Consider the following 25,244-nt stretch of genomic DNA (forward strand, 5'->3'; position numbering starts at 1 on the left):
ACACTCCGCAACACAGTTAACACCATTTCAGTGCATACTTGGCTATCAACCATCCTTGTTCCCCTGGGACAATGTGCCAAGCCAAGTACAGGCTGTGGACGATTAGTTCGCACACAGCTAAACAATATGGTAGGAGGTTCACCATCTCAAAGCAGTCAATGCTAAGTATAAAAAATATGCAGACAAACACAGAGATGAGAATCCAGACTTTTCCCTGGGCAACAGAGTATGGGAGGCCATGAGAAATCTTAGAGAGCCCAACACCTGCGGAAAGCTCCAGCCATGTTACATTGGGCCATTCAAGGTATTGCATCATATTAACGAGGTTTCCTACTGCTTAGAACTCCCTCCTCATAGCAGATTGTCTCCCACATTTCATGTCTCCCACCTGAAACCAGCTATCTTGGGCCCTCTTGCTGAAAACACACCAGTCCAAGAACACCCTGAACACCTTCTAGAGGGGAAACCCATCTACCAGGTAAATAAGATCCTCGACTCCAGACACAGAAGAGGGCAAGTCGAATACCTGGTAGATTGGGAAGGTTATGGTTAGAAGAACAAAGCTGGGTTTCTGCCAGAGACATTCTAGACCAGCCTTTCTCAACTGGGGTGCTGCGGCACCCTGGGGTGCCATCTGGCTTTGTTAGGGGTGCCGTCAAAAAATTATATATTCTAACATTGAAATAAATAAAATTAATTAAAATTCCAAAAAATGATATTTACACTAATGCACATCATCGCCGCCTCATGCATCATCAAAATTTGTCTCAAGGCCCCCTTTCCTATGTCACAACGTCACTGCTGGGGTCAGTGTATGGTCAGCGTGACTGCATATATTTTATATGGGGGTGCCTTGAGAATTTGCATACTTCTGAAGGGTGCCATGACTGAAAAAAGGTTGAGAAATGCCATTCTAGACCCTCTCCTCAGGCAAGAATTCCATGCCCTACATCCACACAAACCAGCACCATGAGGTGGGGGCATCCTTGAAAAACTCCAGCTCCTAGAGGGAGCTCCTGGGGGGGGGGGGGGGGGGGGGGCTCTGTCAGTAAACACTTTCTTTGTGGAAAAGAAAGACAAGTCCCTCAGGCCCTATATTGACTATTGGGGGCTTAATGCTATCACTGTCAGGAATCACTATCCCCTCCCACTCATGCCCACTGCCTTCGAATTACTTCAGGAGGCACAGTTTTTTACCAAGCTAGACCTCCGCAACACTTATCACCTAGTACGAATAAGAGAAGGAGATGAGTGGAAGACAGCATTTAATACTCCTATGGGCCATTATGGGTATTTCGTTCTTCCCTTTGGGCTCACTAACACCCCCTCTGTCTTTCAAGCCCTGAACAATGACATCCTTCATTAACCAGTTCATTTTCGTTTACCTCGATGATATCCTCATCTTCTCCCCCACATTGGAGGTCCATCAGTCCCATGTCAGACAGGTCCTGCAATGACTCTTAGAAAACCAACTCTTTGCCAAAGCAGAAAAGTGCAAGTTTCATAAGCACACCATGTCCTTCTTGGGCTTTGTGATATCCCCTGGGGTGGTCTAAATGGACCCCGACAAGGTCAAGGCAGTCCTTGAGTGGCCTTTTCCCTCTTCCCGTAAGGAACTGCAATGCTTTTTGGGGTTTGTTAATTTTTACCAAAGGTTCATCAAGAATTATAGCACCATTGCCGCCCCTCTGACTGAACTCATGTCCTCCAAGCACCCCTTCTCTTGGACCAACCATGCTGAGAAAGGCTTCTCTTCTCTTAAGAGCAGATTCACCACCGCCCCAGTCCTCATCATCCCAGACCCCGCCATTCATTTCATTCTCGAAGTGGATGCCTCTGACACTGGTGTCGGGGCTGTTCTGTCTCAGAGGTCAGCTAAGGACAACAAGGTACACCCCTGCACATTCTTTTCTCATTGCATGACTCCAGCCAAATGCAACTATGGCATTGGGGATTGTGAATTGCTAGCTATCAAGCTGGCCCTAGAAGAATAGAGGCATTAGTCAGAGGGGACTGAGATTCCATTTATCATTTAGACAGACCATAAGAATCTCGAGTACCTTAGGACTGCTAAATGTCTCAATGCATGCCAAGCCAAGTGGTCTCTGTTTTTCTCCTGCTTCAACTTTGTGCTCTCCTTCAGACCTGGTTCTAAGAATGTCAAGCCTGATGCTCTTTCCAGGCAGTTTTCTCTGGACTCTCAGCAAGACACCACTGAGCCCATCCTCCCTGTTCGTTGCCTCATGGCCGCTGCCCAACTTGACATAGAAACCACTGTTCAAAACGCCCTGTCCAGTGATCCAGGACCAGGCAATTGTCCACCCTACTGTTTGAATGTGCCCCCTTGCGTGCACTCCCAAGTACTGCAGTGGGGGTACAGCTCCCTCCTAGCCTGTCATCCTGCAGCAGCCCGGACCTTAGGCAGTTTCTGATGGCTAACCATGCAGCAAGATGTTAGGACCTTTGTGGCAGCTTATGACATCTACTCCAGAAACAAGACTAGCAACCAACCGGCTGCTGGACTATTAAGGCCCCTACCTGTACCACACTGTCCTTGGTCCCATGTTGCCATGGATTTTATCACTGGCCTCCCCTGCTCCAAGGGCAATACCTCCATCATGATGATTGTTGATTGCTTCTCTAAGGCAGCCCACTTTGTTCCCCTCCCTAAGCTGCCTTCTGCCAAAGAAATGGTGGGCCTGTTGATCTACCATGCATTTCAGATTCATGGTTTGCCTACGGACATCGTATCCGACTGAGGCCCCCAGTTCTCCACTCATTTCTGGAAAGAATTCTGCTAGCTTATTGGGGCCACTCCAAGCCTCTCCTCGGGTTACCACCCCCAGACTAATGGGCAGACAGAGTGCACCAATCAAAAACTGGAGGTCGCTTTATGGTGCCTAACTTCCGGCGATTCATCTTCCTGGAGCCAGTGCTCCCTTGGATCGAATATGCCCACAACAGCCTTCCCTCATCATCTACCAGGCTGACTCCCTTCCAGTGTTGTCTCAGTTACCAGCCCCCTCTTTTCCCTGAGCAGGAGGAGGAGGCATCTGTTCTTCAGCCCAAGCTTTTGTCCAGCACTGCTGCAGAATTTGGGCGCATGCCAGACGTCACCTTTTGCATGCCAATTGCACATACAAAAGGATGGCAGATCGTCATTGCAGACCGGCTCCTGTTTACTGCCCAGGACAAAAGGTCATGTTGTTCACAGCCAATCTCCCTCTCAGGGTCTCCTCACACAATCTGGCCCCCAAGTTTGTTGGACCCTTCCCCATTTCTAAGGTCAGTAATCCCATGACTGTTTGGTTGGCATTACCCAGGTCTATGTGGTGGCTCCATTCATCTTTTCATGTCTCACAACTGAGACCCCTGGTTTCCAGCCTCTTCTCCCCTCCTTCCAAGACCCCTCCCCCTCCCAGGATCATTGATGGAGGGGAGGCCTACACAGTTAAGAAACTACTAAAGGTCCGTCGAAGAGGTCAGGGACTACAGTATCTGGTCAACTCTCTGCTATGGCCCAGAGGAGAGGTGTTGGGTGCCAGCACGGTTTATGCTTGACCCTGCGCTCATCAGGGATTTCCATCACAAGAATCCAGGAGCCCTGTCTGGGATGTCCAGAGGTGTCCATGGGGGGGGGGGGGGGGTACTATCATGATCTTCCAGATCCTGATCTGTGCCTTTGTGCCCAACTCTGCATTTTCCCCCGTTCTCCCTGTGCTGCGTTAGCACACCTGCTACGTGTTTGTTATCAGCCACCTCATATCAACACACTGAGGAGATTCACGCAGTGTGGATAAATACTCACTGTAAGTTTTGTCTTGCTCATGCTCACGTTCTCATTTATGCTCACACTCTCTTCCTTGAGTTTGTTTACGTTTTTTGATTATTATTTTTGCCTGCCGTTTTTGGGACCTCTCATTGTGACTTTGGCTTTGGACTTTGTTTACATGTTCATTACAACTTTGCTTGCTGTTTTTTGGGACTTCATGCCATCTTCCGGGAAATCAGTAAATTGGCTTTGGACTGTGCTGCTGCACCTGTCACCTGCCTGCCTCACAAATCAACTCCTCAGGTACGCTTCCTCTCATTTCCCATAGCTGCACATTGGGTCCTATCTGCTTCCGTGGCCTTTGGAAAAGAAAAGAAAAGAAAAGAAAAGAAAAGAAAGCACAACTTTATTCATCACACACTTGTGAAATTTCCTCTCTGCATTTAACCCATCTGAAGCAGTGAACACACACATGAGCACACACACATACCCAGAGCAGTGGGCAGCCATGCTAACAGTGCCCAGGGAGCAGTTGGGAGTTAGGTGCCTTGCTCAAGGGCACCTCAGCCCAAGGCCATCCTATATTAACCTAACCTGAAATGTCTTTGAATTTTGGGGGAAACCGGAGCACCCAGAGGAAACCCACGCAGACACAGGGAGAACATGCAAACTCCACATAGAAAGGCCCTTGCTGGTCACTGAGTTCGAACCCAGAACCTTCTTGCTGTGAGGCAACCGTGCTAACCACTACACCACCCTGCAACCCAGAACAGGGTTGGGTTATAACAGAAACACTAGCTGTTTACACTCATCTGCAAATTGTACCAAATTTTACTTTTTTAAAACATATTGATGCTACTGGGTGGCACAGTGGTGTAGTGGTTAGCACTGTTGCCTCACAGCAAGAAGATTCTAGGTTCGAGCCCAGTGGCCAACGGGGGCCTTTCTTTGTGGAGTTTGCATGTTCTCCCCATATTTGTGTGGGTTTCCTCCAGATGCTACAGTTCAAAGACATGTAGGTTAGGCTAATTGGTGGCTCTAAATTGACCGTAGGTGTGAATGTTGTTTGTCTGTGTGTCAGCCCTATGATGATCTGGCGACTTGTCCAGGATGTACTGTGTCTTTCACCCATAGTCAGATGGGATAGGCTCCAGCTTGCCTGTGACCCTGCACAGGATAAGTGGTTGTGGATAATGGATGGACAGAGGGATGGATATTCATGTTACTACATGCACATGTCATTGTGCTATATAAATATCGTAAATCAATGCATTTATTGACTAATAACTACCAAAAATAACAGTTCTATCTCTGTGTATTTATGCATTCAAGTTACCTGCCAAGAATGTCCTGGAACTATCTGAAGTCTACATGAATCACGTGACAAGCATTTTGGACCCCCATTGATGCGACTCTCTCTACATGGCTCTGGAGCTCTGATGCTACAGTTCACCATTGCAACTGGCAAGAAAAATGCTGAGAGCGTCCCAGCTGCAGCCCAGAGAACAAGGTGTCCATAAAGGGGTGTGGCAATACACGTAAGCTTTTCCCTAACCATAACACTTGGGTGGGGCTACACATGTCCTGCCTTGTTCTCCAGGCTGCAGCACGGTGTACTTGAAAAAGGTCATGGGACCTGGACCATGGGGGTGCGTGGACTGTCTCTAGGGCAAGCACAAGACAAAAAATTGTAATGTAAATGAATTGTTCTTTTTTTAATACTTTTTAAAATTTGAAAACAAATTGGTTGAAGTGTTTTTTAAAGTTTGCATGCATTTAAAATATTATACAATTTCAATGTATTCTAGATTAATCATTAGACAACAGTAAATTGAAACTTTATGATATTTTAGACTCAAATGATTTTAGCACATTGAATCAGGGGTCTCAAAATTCTCTCCCAGTGTAAGGCTATGCGAATTAATTCATCCCGACAGCTGCTTCGGGCTCAGCAGCAGGGAGGAGATAGTGAAAAACTCGGGGTTTGTTCAAGAAAACCTTCCAGTGAGCAGGTTAGGTTCACAGAATACTGTGACCTAGAAACTGACTGACCTAGAGTCTGGGTTACCTCTCTTTCTGGAATGAAAAAAACCCCCCAGGAGTTTCCATCATCTGAGTGAGCAAACTATCTGGAATACTCCCTTGGCCATGAAACTGCTTATCAGTCCAATTACTTATGAGCTTGTAAAAATGGAGGGACTGTGTAAAAAAAGGTTGTAATTTCTAAACAGTTAATGCAATATTTTTTGTTAAACTCATTAAATTAAAGATGGAAGTCTTGATTGCGTCATTTTAAATCCATTGTGGTGGTTTACAGAGGTGGTTTTTCTCTATACATGTTTTTCTCTATATATGTTACCTCTGGGCGATATTATTATATTATTCGTTTACAGAGGCAAAGTTACGGAAATTGTGCTTTTGTTCAAATATTTATGATTAAAGCTAGACAGCCTTTCAAGTTCATAAAATCGGCAAAATTTAGTTCCCTCTGAAATTTGGTCATTATGATATATGTTTATTTCTACAATATCTAAAAAAAACCCAGGTTATTCTGTGGCTGGGAAATGATTTAATTTGAGGCGATTCCCTAGCAAATAATGTGCATGAAATTTCTCGCTTCACACAGTCAAGCAGACAGAGCAAGTCCATGTGCGCATGTGCAGGTTTACCTTCTTCTTTTCCTTCTTCTTTTGGCTTTTATGGCAGCTGGCATCCACAGTGTTGCATTACTGCCATCTACAGGTTTACCTTGACTGTGCACTGACAGTTACATCACTCTGTCATTAAACGAACAGCTGATCACACCGAGGCGTTCGCTGACCACCGATATTTATTAGTTTGGTCCTGTGTTTCCTTTCCTTTGCAACATAACATCTTTTCTTCTCACTTTCCGTTACTATAGTCGGTCTTTCAAATTTCATTTGCACACTCACGTCCTCCATTTTTCTCTCCTGTTTCAAATTTGTATCCCACAATACCTTGCGTGAACCGGGAAAGCCCACCATGATGTAATATCTTGAATTGGGTCATGGTGACGCAGGAAAAAATAGCAGAGAATTTGGGGTCACGTGGCCCGAAATTCACTAACTGTTCTATTAAAAAAAAAAGTAAACTAATAAAATTGGCACTTATCTATGTCGAGTCACATAAAATACTTTGTTTTGAAATAGATAAAATAAATCACAATTCCACCTTACCTTTGAATAGTTTTAGATCAAACTTCATAGCATCTTTAGTGCTTTTAGGAACAGCATTTTCTTTCATAATGTGTAATTCTTCCTCACTCATGGTGACAAAGTGATTTGCTGCCATTTTGCTGAGTCGCTCGAGGTGATTATTGAGAAATAGTCCAAATTTCTCGACCAATCAGAGTACGCGATTTTCTATAATCACCTGCACATTTATACTAAAATACATTATAGTTTCAACATTTTTAACCTTAAATGAGATATAACACTTTGGTATTGATTAGTATAGGTAATCGTATGGGGCCGAGTAAAATTAAGGATTAATTTCACCAGTGATTTTGAAGTTTTGAAAATTGCCCGAGTCGCTGCAATTTCAAAACTTTGAAATCATGAGTGAAATTGATCCTTAATTTTATGAGGAACCATACAATTACTTGTTTATAATATAGAGGGCCCATTTCATACTTTGGAAGCCATTCAAGTTCACAACATTTGTCATTCACGTTTTCTGAACCAATCAGGGCGCAAGACTATCTTGCATATTTGAATCGATTTCTAAGGTCTTTCATCATGACACGGCGGCACGACACAAGGATTTTGAAAGTGGTTTACAAAATTTTATTGGAACTTCTTTACAAAAGCTGATTGCTAAATGCAAGAAAACTCTATGCTTGATCTGAAAGGAATTACAAATACCATTCATCGTTATAAATTTAACTTTTGTAACCATAACCAAGCAATGAACTAGCCAAAAGCATTTCAGAAATATGGCCCTGTGTTAAGGAAAAAAAGCCCTCCTTGATTGACCAATCAGAATTGAGTAATTTGGCCCTATGTATTATAAGCCTTCTTTCAGCATGCCCATATACAAATACAGCTAGAATGTAGGTTATCTGTAATGGTGGTTCTAAAACCAGAGGAGAATGACCAGAAGATGAGTGTGATGTAAAGAGGGCTTTTTATATCTACACATGTGAGCTTACAGGCATAAGTTGATGACTCAATTGCAAAATAAACTCTGGGGAAAGGTTTGGAGGGACGTCCTGTTCTTGGTAACGTCACTGTAGTGCCTCATTTTCTCCACTTGTTGATAATGGCCTTCACAGTGTTACATGATACATCTAATGGTTTAAAATTGTTCGTACACATCTCCTGATCAGTATCTATTGACAGTAAGATCCTGTATAAGCTTTGTAAGCTCTTTGTGGACCATGGTTTCAGCAGTCAGATGAAACCAAAGGATGTCAAAAAAAAATCTGACAGAACTGGCTGATGTTTATTTAGGATTAATCAAAATCACTTCTTTGATGACAGATGTACAGTAGCAGTCAAAAGTTTGGACACACCTACTCATTGATAGGTTTTTCTGTATTTTTGACTATTTTCTACATTGTAGAACAATACTGAAGACATCAAAACTATGAAATAACAAATGGAACATATAGGGAATTACAGTATGTGGTAAACAAAAAAGTGCTAAAAAACAAAATATGTTTTATGTATTAGATTCTTCAAAGTATCCAGTGTTTACCTTGATGACACTTTGCACACTATTGTCATTATCTTAACCAGCTTCATGAGGTAGTCACCTGGAATGCTTTTCAATTAACAGGTGTGCCTTGTCAAAAGTTAATTAATGCAATTTCTTGTCTTCTTAATGTGTTTGAGATCAAACAGTAAATAGTAGGTGGCACGGTGGTGTAGTGGTTAGCGCTGTCGCCTCACAGCAAGAAGGTCCGGGTTCGAGCCCCGTGGCCGATGAGGGCCTTTCTGTGCGGAGTTTGCATGTTCTCCCCGTGTCCGCGTGGGTTTCCTCCGGGTGCTCCGTTTTCCCCCACAGTCCAAAGACATGCAGGTTAGGTTAACTGGTGACTCTAAATTGACCGTAGGTGTGAATGTGAGTGTGAATGGTTGTCTGTGTCTATGTGTCAGCCCTGTGATGACCTGGTGACTTGTCCAGGGTGTACCCCGCCTTTCGCCTGTAGTCAGCTGGGATGGGCTCCAGTTTGCCTGCGACCCTGTAGAAGGATAAAACGGCTAGAGATAATGAGATGAGATGAGACAGTAAATAGCCCTATTCTACAATTGTAGTAATCCATATTATGTCAAGAACCACTCAACTAAGTAAAGAGAAATGACATCCATCATTACTTTAAGATAAGAAGTGTCATTAATTAAGTAAAATAAAGAAAAAAATGCTGAATTGAAGGTGTACACAAACTTCTGACTGGTACTATATGATACTTAGGGTACAGAAGAAGAAGAAGAAGCCTTTAGTTGTCACATGTACTGGTACACTCAAGCACAAACTTCAGCACACAGTGAAATGTCTCCTCTGCATTTAACACATTTGAAGCAGTGAACAGACACATGCATACACAAGTGAGCAATAAGCACACACACATATCCAGAGCAGTGAGCAGCTATGCTATAGCACCCGGGGAGCAGTTGTGGGTTAGGTGCCTTGCTCAAGGGCACTTCAGTCCAACCTCAGGCCAAGGCTGCCCCATGTTAACCTAACCACATGTCTTTGGACTGTAGGGGAAACCAGAGAACCTGGAGGAAACCCACACAGACACGGGGAGAACATGCAAACTCTACACAGAAAGACCCCTTTCAGCCACTGGGCTCGAACACAGAACCTTCTTCTCAGAACCCACTACACCAGTGGTTCTCAAACTTTTTTCACCAAGTACCACCTCAGAAAATACTTGGCTCTCCAAGTACCACCATAATGACCAACATTAAAATACAGTAGCGTAGTAGGTCTAAGTATTCATTAAAAACAAGGTGGAGGTTTTATTTAACAAGTATATTTAATATTGTTGGCCACTGTAACATTACACACAGTACTTTGAACAGTAACACTGTGTTTAAATATAGGAAAATAAAACACTGTCCTTAAATAATGAATCAAATAAAATTAATTGCACATAAAAGTGAAATAAACATTGTACTAAAATAAATCAAGCTGTATGGCAAAATATCTACTGTTCTTAATGCGCTCAATCAGTGTCTTTTTAACATCGTCAGCCATGTCATTTATTCTCCTTGACACGGTGTCATTTGAAAGCGGCACCAAGTTTAACTCTCTGGCAGCTTTCTCTCCACACATGATACGTGTCATCTCTTTGGCTAATGGTAAACACAGCAGTTCCCCGATTGTGTGCGGCTTACCGGCTCTGGCGATCAGGAGGCTGGCACGATATGAAGCTTCCTGTGCTTTGGCTACGAGTGTACCATAGGACAGAATGGTGGACTTGGACTGCTTCAGTTCATCACGTTTTCGTAAAAAAAAAAATCAATTGGTTTGTCCTTTAGTGCTGTGTGTTTGGTTGTAAGATGCCGTTTGAGATGCGACGGTTTCATGGACTCATTGCTCAGAACGTCCCCGCATACAACACACTGCGGCCTGGGCAGCTCCTCTGTCCCGCTCCAAATGAATCCCAGTTTTATGTATTTTTCGTCATACTTCCTCCTCACTGGTTTCTGCCGTTTGCTAGCAGTTCTGGGGCTGGTTTTGCCACTGTCGTTAGCATCTGCGCTCGGCTCACACACGTCCTCTTCAGTTCTCCCTCTCTCCTGATCCACGCTCCCATTTGCGGATTTAAGCCACGACAGTAATTTTGTTGTACTCATCATAATTAGCAAAGCCTTTTCCACCTTTTCCCACCACAGCCTGGTCTACCAATGGCGGATAACCGTCTGTCAGCGGAACCGGCGGGAATGCGTACGTACGCTACGTATGGCTACCCAGAAGCACTTGCAAACTTTTTTTTAAATTATTAACTTAATTTGTATCTCCTTTCATTTTCTTGTCATCGGTTGATAAGATATTTTCATCCATTCGGATATTATGGATAGTATTTCACTTTTTTTAAAAATTTATATTTAATTAAGTGATTCTTTGGCGTACCACTAGAATGAAGCCCGCGTACCACAGTTTGAGAATCTCTGCACTACACCACTGTGCCACCTACATAGGAACAGTTCCTTCCTGTAGACTAATTTTATTGGTCGAGCGGCATTCCAAGAGTGCTGATATTTCACATACGGTAATGGCACTGGGACATTTCACTGTATGTATCACTCTGCTCATCTTTGTCCTGCATATAAAATTCTACTTCCTAGTTCGAATCAGTTACTGTGGTAGTATTAGTGACATCGTCAGCAGACATGGCAAATGATATTTTCATAAATATGACTTTTGGTTTAAAATATAAAAGCTCATCAGATGAAGATGAAAAGGAAGAAGGGACACCAATTTTACCAGAAGCACCTTTAATGGGAACGTATTAATCAGTGTAAGCTAGCTATCAAGCTAGCCAATATTCTACAAAATGTGTTTGGCATCTAATGAATCAAAAATAAACAGAACATTTGGCCATACTGTGCTCAAAATGTCACTTACATGATATTAATTGCTTGTTTAAAGAAGTGTTGTATAAAAGCAACATCACACTTGAGGCCATGCTGTTGTACTCAATAGTAGCACAGCTGTCATTATGTCAGGCCTACAGTATATATCTAATATACACAGTGCTTTGCAAAAGTATTCATCACCCTTGGTGTTTGTCCTGTTTTGATACATTACAAGTTGGAATTAAAATGGATTTTTTTTTGGGGGGGGGGGTTAGCACCATTTGATTTACACAACATGCCTACCACTTTAAAGGTGCACATTGGTTTTTTATTGTAAAACAAACAATAATTAAGATGAAAAAACAGAAATCTGGAGTGTGCATAGGTATTCACCCCTTTCATATGAAACCCCTAAATAAGAGCTGGTCCAAACAATTCACTTCATAAGTCACATAATTAGTTGATTAAGATCCACCTGTGTGCAATCAAAGTGTCACATGATCTGTCACATGATGTCTGTATAAATCAACCTGTTCTGGAAGGACCCTGACTCTGCTACACTACTAAGCAAGCAACATGAAAACCAAGGAGCACTCCAAACAGGCCAGAGACAAAGTTGTGGAGAAGTATAGATCAGGGTTGGGTCATAAAAAATATCCCAAACTTTGAATATCCCAAGGAGCACCATTAAATCCATTATAGCAAAATGGAAAGAATATAGCACCACTACAAACCTGACAAGAGAAGGCCGCCCACCAAAACTCACAGACCGGGCAAGGAGGGCATTAATCAGAGATGCAACAAAGACACCAATGATAACACTAAGAGAGCTGCAAAGATCCACAGTGGAGATGGGAGTCTCTGTCCATAGGACCACTTTAAGCCATACACTCCACAGAGTGGGGCTTTATGGAAGAGTGGCCAGAAAAAAAGTCATTGCTTAAAAAAATCACATTTGGAGTTTGCCCAAGAGCATGTGGCAGACTCCCCAAACACATGGAAGAAGATTCTCTGATCAAATGAGACAAAAATTGAACTTTTTGGCCATCATGGGAAATGCCATGTGTGGCACAAACCTAACACCCTGAGAACACCATTCTTACAATGAAGCATGGTGGTGGCAGCATCATGCTGTGGGGATGTTTTTCATCTGCAGGGACAGGAAAGCTGGTCAGGACTGAAGGAAAGATGGATGGCACTAAATACAGGTCAATTCTGGAGGAAAACCTGTTTGAGTCAGCCAGAGGTTTGAGACTGGGACAAAGGTTCACGTTCCAGCAGGACAATGACCCTAAACATACTGCTAAAGCTACACTGGAGTGGTTTAAAGGGAAACATTTAAATGTCTTGGAATGGCCTAGTCAAAGCCCAGACCTCAATCCAATTGAGAATCTGTGGCATAACTTGAAGATTGCTGTACACCAACACAACCCATCTAACTTGAAGGAGTTGGAGCAGTTTTGCCTTGAGGAATGGGCAAAATCCCAGTAGCTAGATGTGCTAAGCACATAGATACATACCTCAAGAGACTTGCAGCTGTAATTGTAGCAAAAGGTGGTTCTATAAAGTATTGACTTTTCTTTTGGGGGGGGGGTATACTTATGCACACTCCAGATTTCTGTTTTTTCATCTTAATTATTGTTTGTGTCACAATAAAAAAAAGTGTGCCTTTAAAGTGGTAGGCATGTTGTGTAAATGAAATGGTGCTAACCCCCCAAAAATCCATTTTAATTCCAGCTTGCAATCTGACAAAACAGGACAAACACCAATGGAGATGAATACTTTTGTAAGGCACTGTAATATTAAAAATCAAAAGGATCTCACAGGATTTCTCATCTCATCTCGTTATCTCTAGCCGCTTTATCCTTCTACAGGGTCGCAGGCAAGCTGGAGCCTATCCCAGCTGACTATGGGCGAAAGGCGGGGCACACCCTGGACAAGTCACCAGGTCATCACAGGGCTGACACATAGACACAGACAACCATTCACACTCACATTCACGGTCAATTTAGAGTTACCAGTTAACCTAACCTGCATGTCTTTGGACTGTGGGGGAAACCAGAGCACCCGGAGGAAACCCACGCAGGCACGGGGAGAACATGCAAACTCCGCACAGAAGGGCCCTCGCCAGCCCTGGGGCTCGAACCCAGGACCTTCTTACTGTGAGGCGACAGCGCTAACCACTACACCACCGTGCCGCCCCCTCACAGGATTTATCTTGTTTAATTTTTTTACATCACAAAAACTTGCAAATTTTAACAGGTGTGTTTAGACTTTTTATGTCCACTGTAGATAGGTATAACTGCTTAAAGCAGCAGGAAGCAACTACTGTAGGGTGGCATGGTGGTGCAGTGGTTAGCACTGTTGCCTCACATCAAGAAGGTTCTGGGTTTGAGCCCAGTGGCCGATGGTGGCCTTTCTGTGTGGAGTTTGCATGTTTTTCCCATCTCTGTGTGGGTTTCCTCTGGGTGCTCCGGTTTCCCCCACAGTCCAAAGACATGCAGGTTAGGCTAACTGGTGACTCTAAATTGACCGTAGGTGTGAATGTGAGTGTGAATGGCTGTTTGTCTGTATGTATCAGCCTTGCAATGATCTGGTGACTTGTCCAGGGTGTACTGTGCCTCTCGCCTACAGTCAGCTGGGATAGACTCCAGCTTGCCCTCGACCCTGCACACAGGATAAGCGGTTACAGATAATGGATGGATGAAGCAACTACTGTATAACTGTATATACTGTTCATTGGCTGAGAACCAAAGTGTCCTTCTACTTCACTCGATCAGCAGTTCTCTGTATCTGAGGCTCCAGATGTACTATTAAACCTGGAATCAGTGTGGATTTGGCAAATGTGCAGATTTGCAATGCAGTTAGCCAAATGGCCAACTAAGATGGTATGGACTGGTTATGAAGGATGAGTTTTAATATTAGATTGCTTTCCAATAAACTAATTACATATATCTATATTTACTGTTTTAGTATTGTTTTTGTAAGAATCACTTGAGTGTATAGTAAAGTTTAAAAAAAAAACCCTCTTACATACCTGCCATGTACTGAGCAACAAATTCACTTGCCAGTACATTCTCGTGATGCCACAAAGTGTTGACAAAAATCTACGTTGTTTTACCCAAGTGTTACGACTCTTGTATATCTATTTCTCTTTTCCTATAGATATGTTATCGGATGAGTGGAGAAAATACACTCAGTTCATGTTTTGACATTCCTGCAAAATACCTTGTAAATAATTGTCAGAAAAATCACAGCTATTGTCACAGAAGTTTGAACATGACAGATACCCCCAAATACCCTGCACCACTGAACATATTTTGGTTGTTTCCTCATTAACAAGCTAGCTATTGAAATGAAAGCCAGACAACTTACCCTTGTATTGAAATTTGGAGCATTGTTTTAGCTGATTAGTGAAGATCAGTTGGCTAGTTGTTGAACAGCTTTTGTTGTGCTCTCTGTAGTTTGGGCCTTCGCACCTAGTTATGAGTTTTCCAGTATATATTCTCTGCATAGTTATTTTTTTATTTTTATTTTTTTAAAACTAGCTTGCTAATGTTAACTGGCTACTACTTTTGGCTCTCTTGCTTTGTTGCTCTTTCCAGTGAGGGTGAAGGGACATCTGTGGACCTTTTTGATTTCTTGCTTCTTTTGTTGTAGTTTTCACTGTGTTATATAGTTATCTTTAGTATAGGAGTATTATTTAGGGTTTGGGTGCTATCTTCTTTCTCCTTTACACTCTGCTGCAGTTACAATGTGTTATTACTGCTTAGCTTAACTGGACTGAGCTGTTGGACTGACTTTCTTTCACTTCTTGCTTGGTAACTGTGACAGTCACACTGATGTGCATAATAAGATCTTTACTGTGATAATAGTTAATGTATGACTGAGTAAATTATGATAACTGAATCAAATGATTACATCTTCAGAAGGCATTTAATTTAAGGTCTTGAATATTTGAATGTGCCTTGAAGGTGTAATCATTTGACCTTTGTGCTGGGTGAGCAGCTATTGACATTTTCACCAAGTGTCTTCACATCCCTAAATTCCCAAAGGTTACATACTGCTGCTTTAAAAGTTATTGCTGTATTAATGCATAGGTGAATGTATGACATGATGACATTAGTTATAACATAATTAATTATAAAAAATATATAATCTCAATAGTAACATGCTAGTCAGCAGTCATTCCTGTAGCTAGGCTATCGTTGCTAAATAAACACACTTGTGTCATGGCACATTACAAATAAATAACAATTATGCAGAATCAACATAGTGGTTTTATTCTAATGATAACCACCATCACTCCCACAAATGTTATAATCAGTACTGGATCTCTTTCACACAATAAGCAACACCACACTTGCAGTATAACCCTACTTGTAAAGTTTCAAGTAGGATTTTAAGTTAAAATGCACAAATACTGACGCATTAGAATGAGCTTCCTATGTTAAGTGACAAAAATGATTAAATCCATTTGAATGGCTTAAACTACAAAGCTGCACTAAAATGGTAAAGGGGTACACACTGCACCTTGAAAAGCTAGCAAAAGAACAAATACTCAAAAAGCCCTTACTGGGACTTTAAGCAATGTTGTTTTTCAGTCAGTTTAATTTTCAATACATATAACATATCCCCTCTCATCTGTGCACGTCTTAATATTTTCCCATACCAGTTAAAATTACACATATTATTTACATCATAAAAATCATCAGTCTGGAGTATCTCATATTCAAAGTAGAAATAATATACCTATTTTACACATTTTCCCTGGCAACAAGTAAGCTTAAATATTTCTTCATGATAACACTAATACTGAGAGAATACTTTGAGAGAGTGATGAAAATAATACATTTTCAATATCACTAGTAGAACTGAAGGCAATATTCACTGTCTTTGTGCACTACATATGTAAGTATACAACAATGTGTGTTATAATGGAAGTGTTTGCATTGTACATTGTGCAATAAATTTCCCTGTATAACACCATGTAATGCAATGTTTACTATTCCATTACAATGTTCATGTTTTATCTTTGTTTAAAATACGTAACTCTTACCCAAGCTTATCTCACACTCCTCTCAAGATCAGGTTTTCTCTTTTATACTCTCTCAAACCATAGCACACTGTAGATAATCTCACTCTATCCTCTCTCTCTGTCTCTCTTTAGGTCTGTTTCCATCCAAATGTTTCACAAATGTTAAGCAACTTTTTCAAAAAATCAGCAAAATTAAATGCGAATCAGTGTTTTATTTCTATTTATGCTTAAATTCAAAATTTGTAAAAATACAGGTGGATGGAAACGCCTCTAACATGGCGAAGCGCTCATGCGCATGTGTGTGTGGTAATGAGGGGGTGGGACGGCAGGTGGTGGCATGGACAGGGGCAGGCTCTGGGACTCTGTAGGATGGAGAGGGTGGTTGTGGCTAAAGTGTGAGGGTGACTGAAGCTGGAATGCAGCTGCAGACTCGGGGCTGGAGGCAGCGGTGGCGCTTTGGGCTGACACACTGTGCTGGGTGATGAGTTTGGCTGGAGGCTGCTGGGTCTGTGCTAGCTGAATGGAGACATCACTGGAGAGCTCAGAGGCACTGCGAGCACGCTGGTGAGGTGGCCAGGTGTCAGGCTGCAGGAACTGACCACTGTAGTCACTGCTCTCAGACAGACGGGGGCGGTAGAGCGCTGGGTGAGGCCGATACATCTCCTCTTCAGTGTAACGCTTCATGAAGAGATACACAGACATCACGCCAGCACCCTGATAGAGAGATGGGTGGAGTGTATGAAATTGATATGACTGAAACAGACTGCACATCACTACACCTTTAATTTCATGTGGCACACAACATGCCATTTAAATATGTACAAAAAGTGTAGCATAAAAAAAAATATAGCCCTTATTTGTCCCATTATTCCTTCAGTGGATGAGTGATGGAACTGTATTGAAATGCTTAAGACATTGCACTTATTTAATGCTTTAGCAATTTGTCACTTGAAAATAGCTCTTCAAATAAACCCTTTTGTCTGTTCACACACACACACACACACACACACACAGCTCCCTAAGCAACCATGATATCATAGTAGTGAGGAGACCCTGCTGATTCAAGCATAAAAAATAGTTTCAGCCAGAACTACAGTTTTGCTAAATCCTTACTCTAGCAGCATGCGAACGCGCGCACACACACACACACACACACACACACACACGCACAATGGCTGACTGACAGCCTCATGCCTCAAAATCAACCCCCCTTTCCTTTCCTTTCCTTTCCTTTCCTTTCTTCCCCATGGGGACCCAAGGTAGAATAGGTCCCTAATATTCCCTTGCTGATCGTAAGAGGTGACAAATGGGACAACTTGTGGGCTGTGACTTGCGATCTGTGTCAGTAGGGGAAGAGATTCTGGTACTTGAGGAATGTGATCTGCTGTGGCTACCACAGGTCCAAGAGTATGCTGGCTCCTACATGGGTGGTTGGAAGAGCCCAATCTAACCAATTGGCTTGTCAAAGGCTATGCTGGGTCAACACCAGGGCTGAACGATATGGACAAAATTTCATATCTCGATATTCATGCCAGATATCTCGATATGATACGATATGACTACAGGTTCGGTGAAAACCAAGCATTTTTCAGAAAAATAAAAACATCATAATACAAAAAAAATGTGGAAAATGCAGTTTTATTTTTAAGAACTCACTGCCAGTCATCAACATTAACATAAATTACAAATAAATAAATTACAAATCAAACATTTTACTGCAGCTCTGCTTTAACAACAGGTCCGTGGTTGTGGTGAAATGATCGATTTCACGGAGCTCGGATTCAACATTCATTTTACACTCATTATAGAGTTTCGGAATGGCCACTTGATTAAAATGTGTTTGGGATGGTATTTTATAACGCTTGTCCAGCGTCTGAACCATTTTTTTTAAAGCCCTCTTTTGAGACTGTGTACACAGGTACCATGTCTTTTGCAATGTGGTATGTTATAGCGTCTGTAATTTCTTTATGTCTGGTGGACGTCGACTCGTACAGTGTAACGCTACTGAACACATCAGCAATCAAACTTTGCTTTGGCTTATTTTGGGATGACTGAGAAGTCCCCGGTGTTTCTCTCATTGTCATACACTCTTCGTGCAGCACGCGATGGTGTTGTTTCAGGTGGTGAAACATGTTTGTTGTGCTACCTTGCTTCATCGCAATTTTTGCTAAGCACGACCTGCACAACACCTCACTCTGGTTAACAACGTCCTTTTCGAATCCAAAATATCTCCAAATAATGGAGGATGATTTATGTTTTGGCACCAAGTCAGATTCTGCACTGCCACCGGCCGCATTATCTTCCGCACTCTTTCTTTCTTTCTTTTTAATTTCCCTGCTGTGTTTGTAGTGTGTGCGCGCGTGCGTCGATCTCCGTCTCCCTCACTCCCGCCTTCATATGTTTGTCATTGGTTGGCTTCAGCTGTCGATCCACAGCAAGCATGAAATAAGGTTTGTGGTTGGCTGGCCTTAGCGGTGCATTCAAGGGCAATCGTAAAAATGATGTTTGTTGTGACTGCCAGAGCTGTACATGCAGGGCGAGCACGGGGAGGGGAAATCTATATCGTCTATATCGTTGCTTTTTCGATATTAATATCTTGAATGTTCATATCTAGATATAGATACGATAACGATATATCGTTCAGCCCTAGTCAACACCTGTCAGAAACACTGACCATACCTTTACTGTTCCCAGAAGACTTTGGAAGAGGGTCAATCGAGCAAGAATAAAAGAACAGAACAGTTAAAACTAGCGCTGACATCCTAACATTCAATCAATATCATCCCCCAGAACGAATCCAAATAGGCTACTTGAGTGTGCCTGTTTATACTTTCATCCTTAACCCCCTGAGATGTTTCAATTATGAAAAATTCAGCCTTGGCTCTGTAGGATGCAAAAACAAGCCAACCTGCTGAAACTATGGTTAGGAAGGACATGAGCAGACCTGTTCAAGGCCCTCAAAATGCAGAAATTGCCTAGGTGATTATGTTGAGTCATCCAAAGACTATCCCATTTGGATTAAAGAAAAAGAAATCCAAAGGATTAAATGTGCCAAGAAAATAAACTACCCAGATGCACATAAACTTTTGAAGAGCTTTAAGAGCTACAGATTTGAGCGGTCATTTGCTTCTATCGTCAAATCCATGACGCAAACCATCGACTGCCACACAGATTTGACCTGGATGAACAAAGATAACCCTCAATTAATCATCAGCAACAAAAACTCATGATTCTTAACTGAAAAAGAGACGGTGAATACACAAAGCCAGACCACGGCAAGCCTGTTAGGGTTTTGCTGGGATTCGAACCTGGTTCGTTGGTGTGATAATCCAGCAAACCCCCACTAGGCCACCAGGGGGATGACTCAAATGCAGAGGCGTGAGGCGGAAGTAGAAAAAGAATCAAAAGGTTTATTTAAACTATATACACTATATACAGGGCAAAACAAAAGACAAAAAAAAAACCAAAGAGTATAATCCAAAAGAAAAGCAAAGTGCAAAAATACAAAAGCTAAGAAGATCAAAAAACACAGTACAAAGGAAACTGGAGATAAACATAACAGCACAAAGACTCCGTGACAAGAGGACTGAACTCAGGGGTATAAATAGACAAACTAATTAAGGACACAGGTGAAGATAATTAGGCAATTAACACAAACACAAAACACAGGAACAGTGGCGGCCTCTAGAGGCCAAAATAAACACGACATGAAAAGGAAATAACAGCGGCCTCTAGAGGCCAAAACAGTCCTAGTCCTAACAGGACCCCCCCCTCTAGGAGCGTCTCCTGACGTTCCCAGGGCGATCCGGATGGGCCGAATGGAAGTCCCGACATAGTTCTTTATCAAGGACATCCCGAGCAGGAACCCAGCAGCGCTCCTCAGGACCATAGCCCTCCCAGTCCACCAGATATTGCAACCCGCCGCGGACCCGGCGGGAGTCAAGCAGGCGATTCACAGTGAACACAGTCTGCCCCTGGAAGATGCGGGGGGGTGGGGGGTTCCTAGGGGCAGGGGCATACGTAGATGTCAGTACGGGCCGTAACAGGGAAACATGGAAAGTGGGGTTGATCCTCAGAGTCCGGGGCAACTGGAGCCGGTAGGAGACAGGGTTCACCCTGCGCACCACCTTGAAGGGGCCAATGTAGCGAGGAGCAAGCTTGCGGTTCTCCACCCGCAGTGGAAGGTCCTTAGTGGACAGCCAAACACGCTGCCCAGGGCGGAAAGCGTGTGCAGGTCTTCTATGGCGGTTGGCCTGAGTCTGGTTGGTTCTGGAGGTCTGTATGAGGGTCTTCCTGACCTTGCTCCAGGTCTTGCGACACCGTCTCACATATTGGTTGACCGAGGGCACCCCCGCGTCCTCCTCCTGGTCCGGGAACAGAGGTGGCTGGAACCCGAATTGGCACTGGAATGGCGACAGCTTGGTGGCCGATGACTGCAGGGTGTTGTGGGCATACTCCGCCCATGGCAGCCAGGTGCTCCACGATGTCGGGTTATCCATAGCCAGGCCTCGCAGGGTGGTTTCCAGGTCCTGGTTGAGCCTCTCCGTCTGACCATTGGACTGTGGGTGAAACCCAGAGGAGAGGCTGGCAGTGGCTCCGATGACCTTGCAGAACCCGTGCCACACTCGGGAGGAGAACTGGGGCCCTCGGTCTGAGACGATGTCCTGTGGAAGACCAAAGACTCGGAAGACATGATTAAACAAAAGTTTCGCAGTTTCAAGAGCAGAGGGGAGTTTGCACAGTGGTATGAAGTGGCAGGCCTTGGAGAATCTGTCAACTAAGACCAAAATGACCGTGTTACCTTGTGACTCAGGGAGACCTGTGATAAAGTCGACTGCCACGTGGGACCAGGGACGCCGGGGAATGGTCAGAGGATGCAGGAGACCCTGGGGACGCTGTCGTGGGTTCTTGGTTCTGGTGCAAACCTCACAGGACAGGACAAATGACCTTACTTCCTTCTCCATGTTAGGCCACCAGAAGCGTCTTTTCAGGAAGTCCAGGGTCCTCCGAGCTCCCGGGTGGGCGGTGAGAGGGGAAGAGTGACCCCACTGGAGAACCTTGGCCCGGGCTTGATGTGGGACGTACAAGAGGCCTGGTGGCCCCGTCCCAGGACCGGGGTCCTGGCGTTGGGCTCGTCGGACAGCCTCCTCAATACCCCAGCGGACAGGGGCCACAATCCGGGACACAGGGATAATAGGCCCGACTTCATTCTCCCTGTTAGTGGCAGAGAACAGTCTGGACAGTGCGTCAGGTTTGGTGTTCTTGGAGCCGGGGCGGTATGAGAGGGTGAAGTCAAACCGACTGAAAAACAGGGCCCACCTAGCCTGTCGAGGGTTCAGTCTCTTGGCTTGCTGGAGGTACTCCAGATTCTTGTGGTCAGTCCAAACCAGGAATGGATGTTGTGCTCCCTCCAGCCAGTGCCTCCACTCCTCAAGGGCCAGTTTGACCGCTAGCAGTTCTCGATCCCCCACATCGTACCGGAACTCAGCAGGACTCAGGCGGTGGGAGAAGTAAGCGCAGGGGTGCAGCTTTCCTTCCGAACGTTGAGAGAGCACCGCGCCGACACCACTGTCCGAGGCGTCCACCTCCACGATGAATGGTTGGGAGGTGTCCGGGAGAACCAGAATGGGTGCCGTGCAGAAGCGGTCCTTGAGGTCTTTGAACGCCTTTTCTGCCTGAGGAGACCAGCCATAAGATCCACCTGTCCCTTTGGTGAGGTCAGACATGGGTGCTGCCACAGAACTGAAGTTCCTGATGAACTTGCGGTAGAAGTTAGCGAATCCTAAGAACCGCTGAACCTCCTTAACGGACTTGGGAGTAGGCCAATCCCGGACGGCCAGGGTCTTGGCAGGGTCCATTTGGAGTTGGCCTGTCCGTACAATAAATCCCAGAAAGGAGACCTCGGGAACATGAAATTCGCATTTCTGGGCCTTGGCGAACAGATTGTTCTGTAGCAGCCTCTGGAGAACCTGGCGGACATGGTGGCGGTGCTCCTGCACGGTCTTGGAAAAGATAAGGATGTCGTCGAGGTAGACAAAAACGTATAGGTTAATCATGTCCCTTAAGACGTCGTTGATTAGGGCCTGAAAAACAGCTGGTGCGTTGGTGAGTCCGAAGGGCATCACCTGGTATTCGTAGTGCCCAGACGGGGTGTTAAAGGCAGTCTTCCACTCGTCTCCCTGTCGGATACGGATGAGGTGGTAGGCTGAAGCTCAAAGGTGAGTTGACACTGGGTAAGGAACTCTCGGCACTCACTGTGCTTGCCGTCATACCTCTGTGGTGCAGGAAGGCTGGGTTCGCGAGGTGAAGAAGGCAGCATTGCAGGAGGCACTGGAGCAGGAGTGGGAGCTGGATCAGGAGCAGGAACTGGATCAGGAGCAGGAGATGCAGGCAGAGATGTCAGCTGTGCCAGGGTTTTCCCAATTTGCTGAAGCAGTTCCTCGTGGCGAGCGAGGGCCTCACGTTGGCTGGTGAGCGTACGTCCATGAGCGTCCATGGTCGCTCCGAAGCGTGTCAAAGCTGCCATAATTCCCTGAAGGTTGGCCGGGTAGACAGTTGAAGCAGCCTCTGCTGAGTCGGTCATGACGGAGTCTTTCTGTTAGGGTTTTGCTGGGATTCGAACCTGGTTCGTTGGTGTGATAATCCAGCAAACCCCCACTAGGCCACCAGGGGGATGACTCAAATGCAGAGGCGTGAGGCGGAAGTAGAAAAAGAATCAAAAGGTTTATTTAAACTATATACACTATATACAGGGCAAAACAAAAGACAAAAAAAAAACCAAAGAGTATAATCCAAAAGAAAAGCAAAGTGCAAAAATACAAAAGCTAAGAAGATCAAAAAACACAGTACAAAGGAAACTGGAGATAAACATAACAGCACAAAGACTCCGTGACAAGAGGACTGAACTCAGGGGTATAAATAGACAAACTAATTAAGGACACAGGTGAAGATAATTAGGCAATTAACACAAACACAAAACACAGGAACAGTGGCGGCCTCTAGAGGCCAAAATAAACACGACATGAAAAGGAAATAACAGCGGCCTCTAGAGGCCAAAACAGTCCTAGTCCTAACAAAGCCAGACCTTTATATATCATAATTTAAGCATGCCAGTAGAACATAACCAGCCATCAAAAGAGTAGAACCCCCCCCTCCACCCAGTACCATAGTACCTCCCAAAAATGTACCAAGACATCAGATCACAGAAGAGCAGAAAGCCAAAGGATATAGAGGATTAAGGATATAAAGGATTTTCGTGGTTGAAGCCTATCTCCCAAGGGCAAGCATAAGGGATGTGTACCTATCTTACCCACCTGATGAAGAACAGCTTTTTTATCTAGTGAAACTGCTGTGGTTTCCAAGCCAACCTCACTGAAATGCAGTGTTTAGCCACCATCTTCAATCCCCTTGCTTTCTGCCTTCAAGAGACCTAACTCTCATTCAACAGCCCCAAATCCCTGAAAATAATTTATAATATACAATGCATATGACTCAAACACCCAATGCCCATCCGTTAGCTCAGCCGTTCTAGTATGTAATGACATAATTCATAGCCTTTGTGTTATACAGTGGTGCTTGAATGTTTGTGAACCCTTTAGAATTGTCTATATTTCTGCAGAAATATGACCTAAAACATCATCAGATTTTCACACAAGTCCTAAAAGTAGATAAAGAGAACCCAGTTCAACAAATGAGACAAAAATATTATACTTGGTCATTTATTTATCCAATATTACATATCTGTGAGTGGCAAAAGTATGTGAACCTCTAGGATTAGCAGTTAATTTGAAGGGGAAATTAGAGTCAGGTGTTTTCAATCAATGGGATGACAATCAGGTGTGAGTGGGCACACTGTTTTATTTAAAGAACAGGGATCTATCAAAGTCTGATCTTCACAACACGTTTGTGGAAGTGTACCATGGCACAAACAAAGGAGATTTCTGAGGACCTCAGAAAAAGCATTGTTGATGCTCATCAGGCTGGAAAAGGTTACAAAACCTTCTCTAAAGAGTTTGGACTCCACCAATCCACAGTCAGACAGATTGTGTACAAATGGAGGAAATTCAAGACCATTGTTACCCTCCCCAGGAGTGGTCGATCAACAAAGATCACTCCAAGAGCAAGGCGTGTAATAGTCGGCGAGGTCATAAAGGGCCCCAGGGTAACTTCTAAGCAACTGAAGGCCTCTCTCACATTGGCTAATGTTAATGTTCATGAGTCCACCATCAGGAGAACACTGAACAACAATGGTGTGCATGGCAGGGTTGCAAGGAGAAAGCCACTGCTCTCCAAAAAGAACATTGCTGCTTGTCTGCAGTTTGCTAAAGATCATGTGGACAAGCCAGAAGGCTATTGGAAAAATGTTTTGTGGATGGATGAGACCAAAATAGAACGTTTTGGTTTAAATGAGAAGCATTATGTTTGGAGAAAGGAAAACACTGTATTCCAGCATAAGAACCTTATCCTATCTGTGAAACATGGTGGTGGTAGTGTAGCCAGTAGTTGGCTACGTTGGGGAAAGGGGGCTTTTACTTTGATAATAGTCACTCGTGGGAGTATAAAGTCTCATGCCGTAAGGCAAAGTATCATTTGGTCTCATTACTGTTCGTCAGCAACAAACAGCAGCACCTGTGCTGGAGTACTCGCCGTGCTACTAGTTGCATTTATTGACTTCAGCAACGCCACATCATAATTCTCTCAAGTTAAGTCGCGTGAGGCGGTTAAACCTGTGCCAACCCTAAGGCGAGTCTGTCTGTCTTAAGCCTGCAGGCAGATGTAGCGCGTAACTGCGAGGAACCAGAGACGCAACCAGACATGGGCCTTCCCTGGTGGTGCCTTTGTACTGTTGCTATTGCCAGGTATGAATGGTTTTAGTTGTTTGTAT

At 43.9% G+C, this 25,244-nt stretch overlaps 1 protein-coding gene across 2 annotated transcripts in view; it reads right to left on the reverse strand.

The window, feature by feature from the left end:
• Positions 1-16,630: 16,630 nt before the first annotated feature.
• Positions 16,631-25,244, reverse strand: part of cacng7b (calcium channel, voltage-dependent, gamma subunit 7b) — a 64,894-nt gene continuing 56,280 nt past the window's right edge. Inside the window, exons 5-6 of one of the 2 annotated variants that reach the window (XM_060920506.1) lie at positions 16,863-17,074; positions 16,631-16,712 (exon numbers count right to left, since the gene is read on the reverse strand). In XM_060920506.1, the coding sequence (XP_060776489.1) occupies positions 16,631-16,712; positions 16,863-17,074 (294 nt within the window). Of the gene's footprint in view, positions 17,075-25,244 lie in introns of both variants that reach the window. The other variant, XM_060920505.1, reaches the window with a different exon arrangement.

Source organism: Neoarius graeffei, chromosome 5 (assembly GCF_027579695.1).
Source record: "Neoarius graeffei isolate fNeoGra1 chromosome 5, fNeoGra1.pri, whole genome shotgun sequence".
NCBI lineage: Eukaryota > Metazoa > Chordata > Actinopteri > Siluriformes > Ariidae > Neoarius > Neoarius graeffei.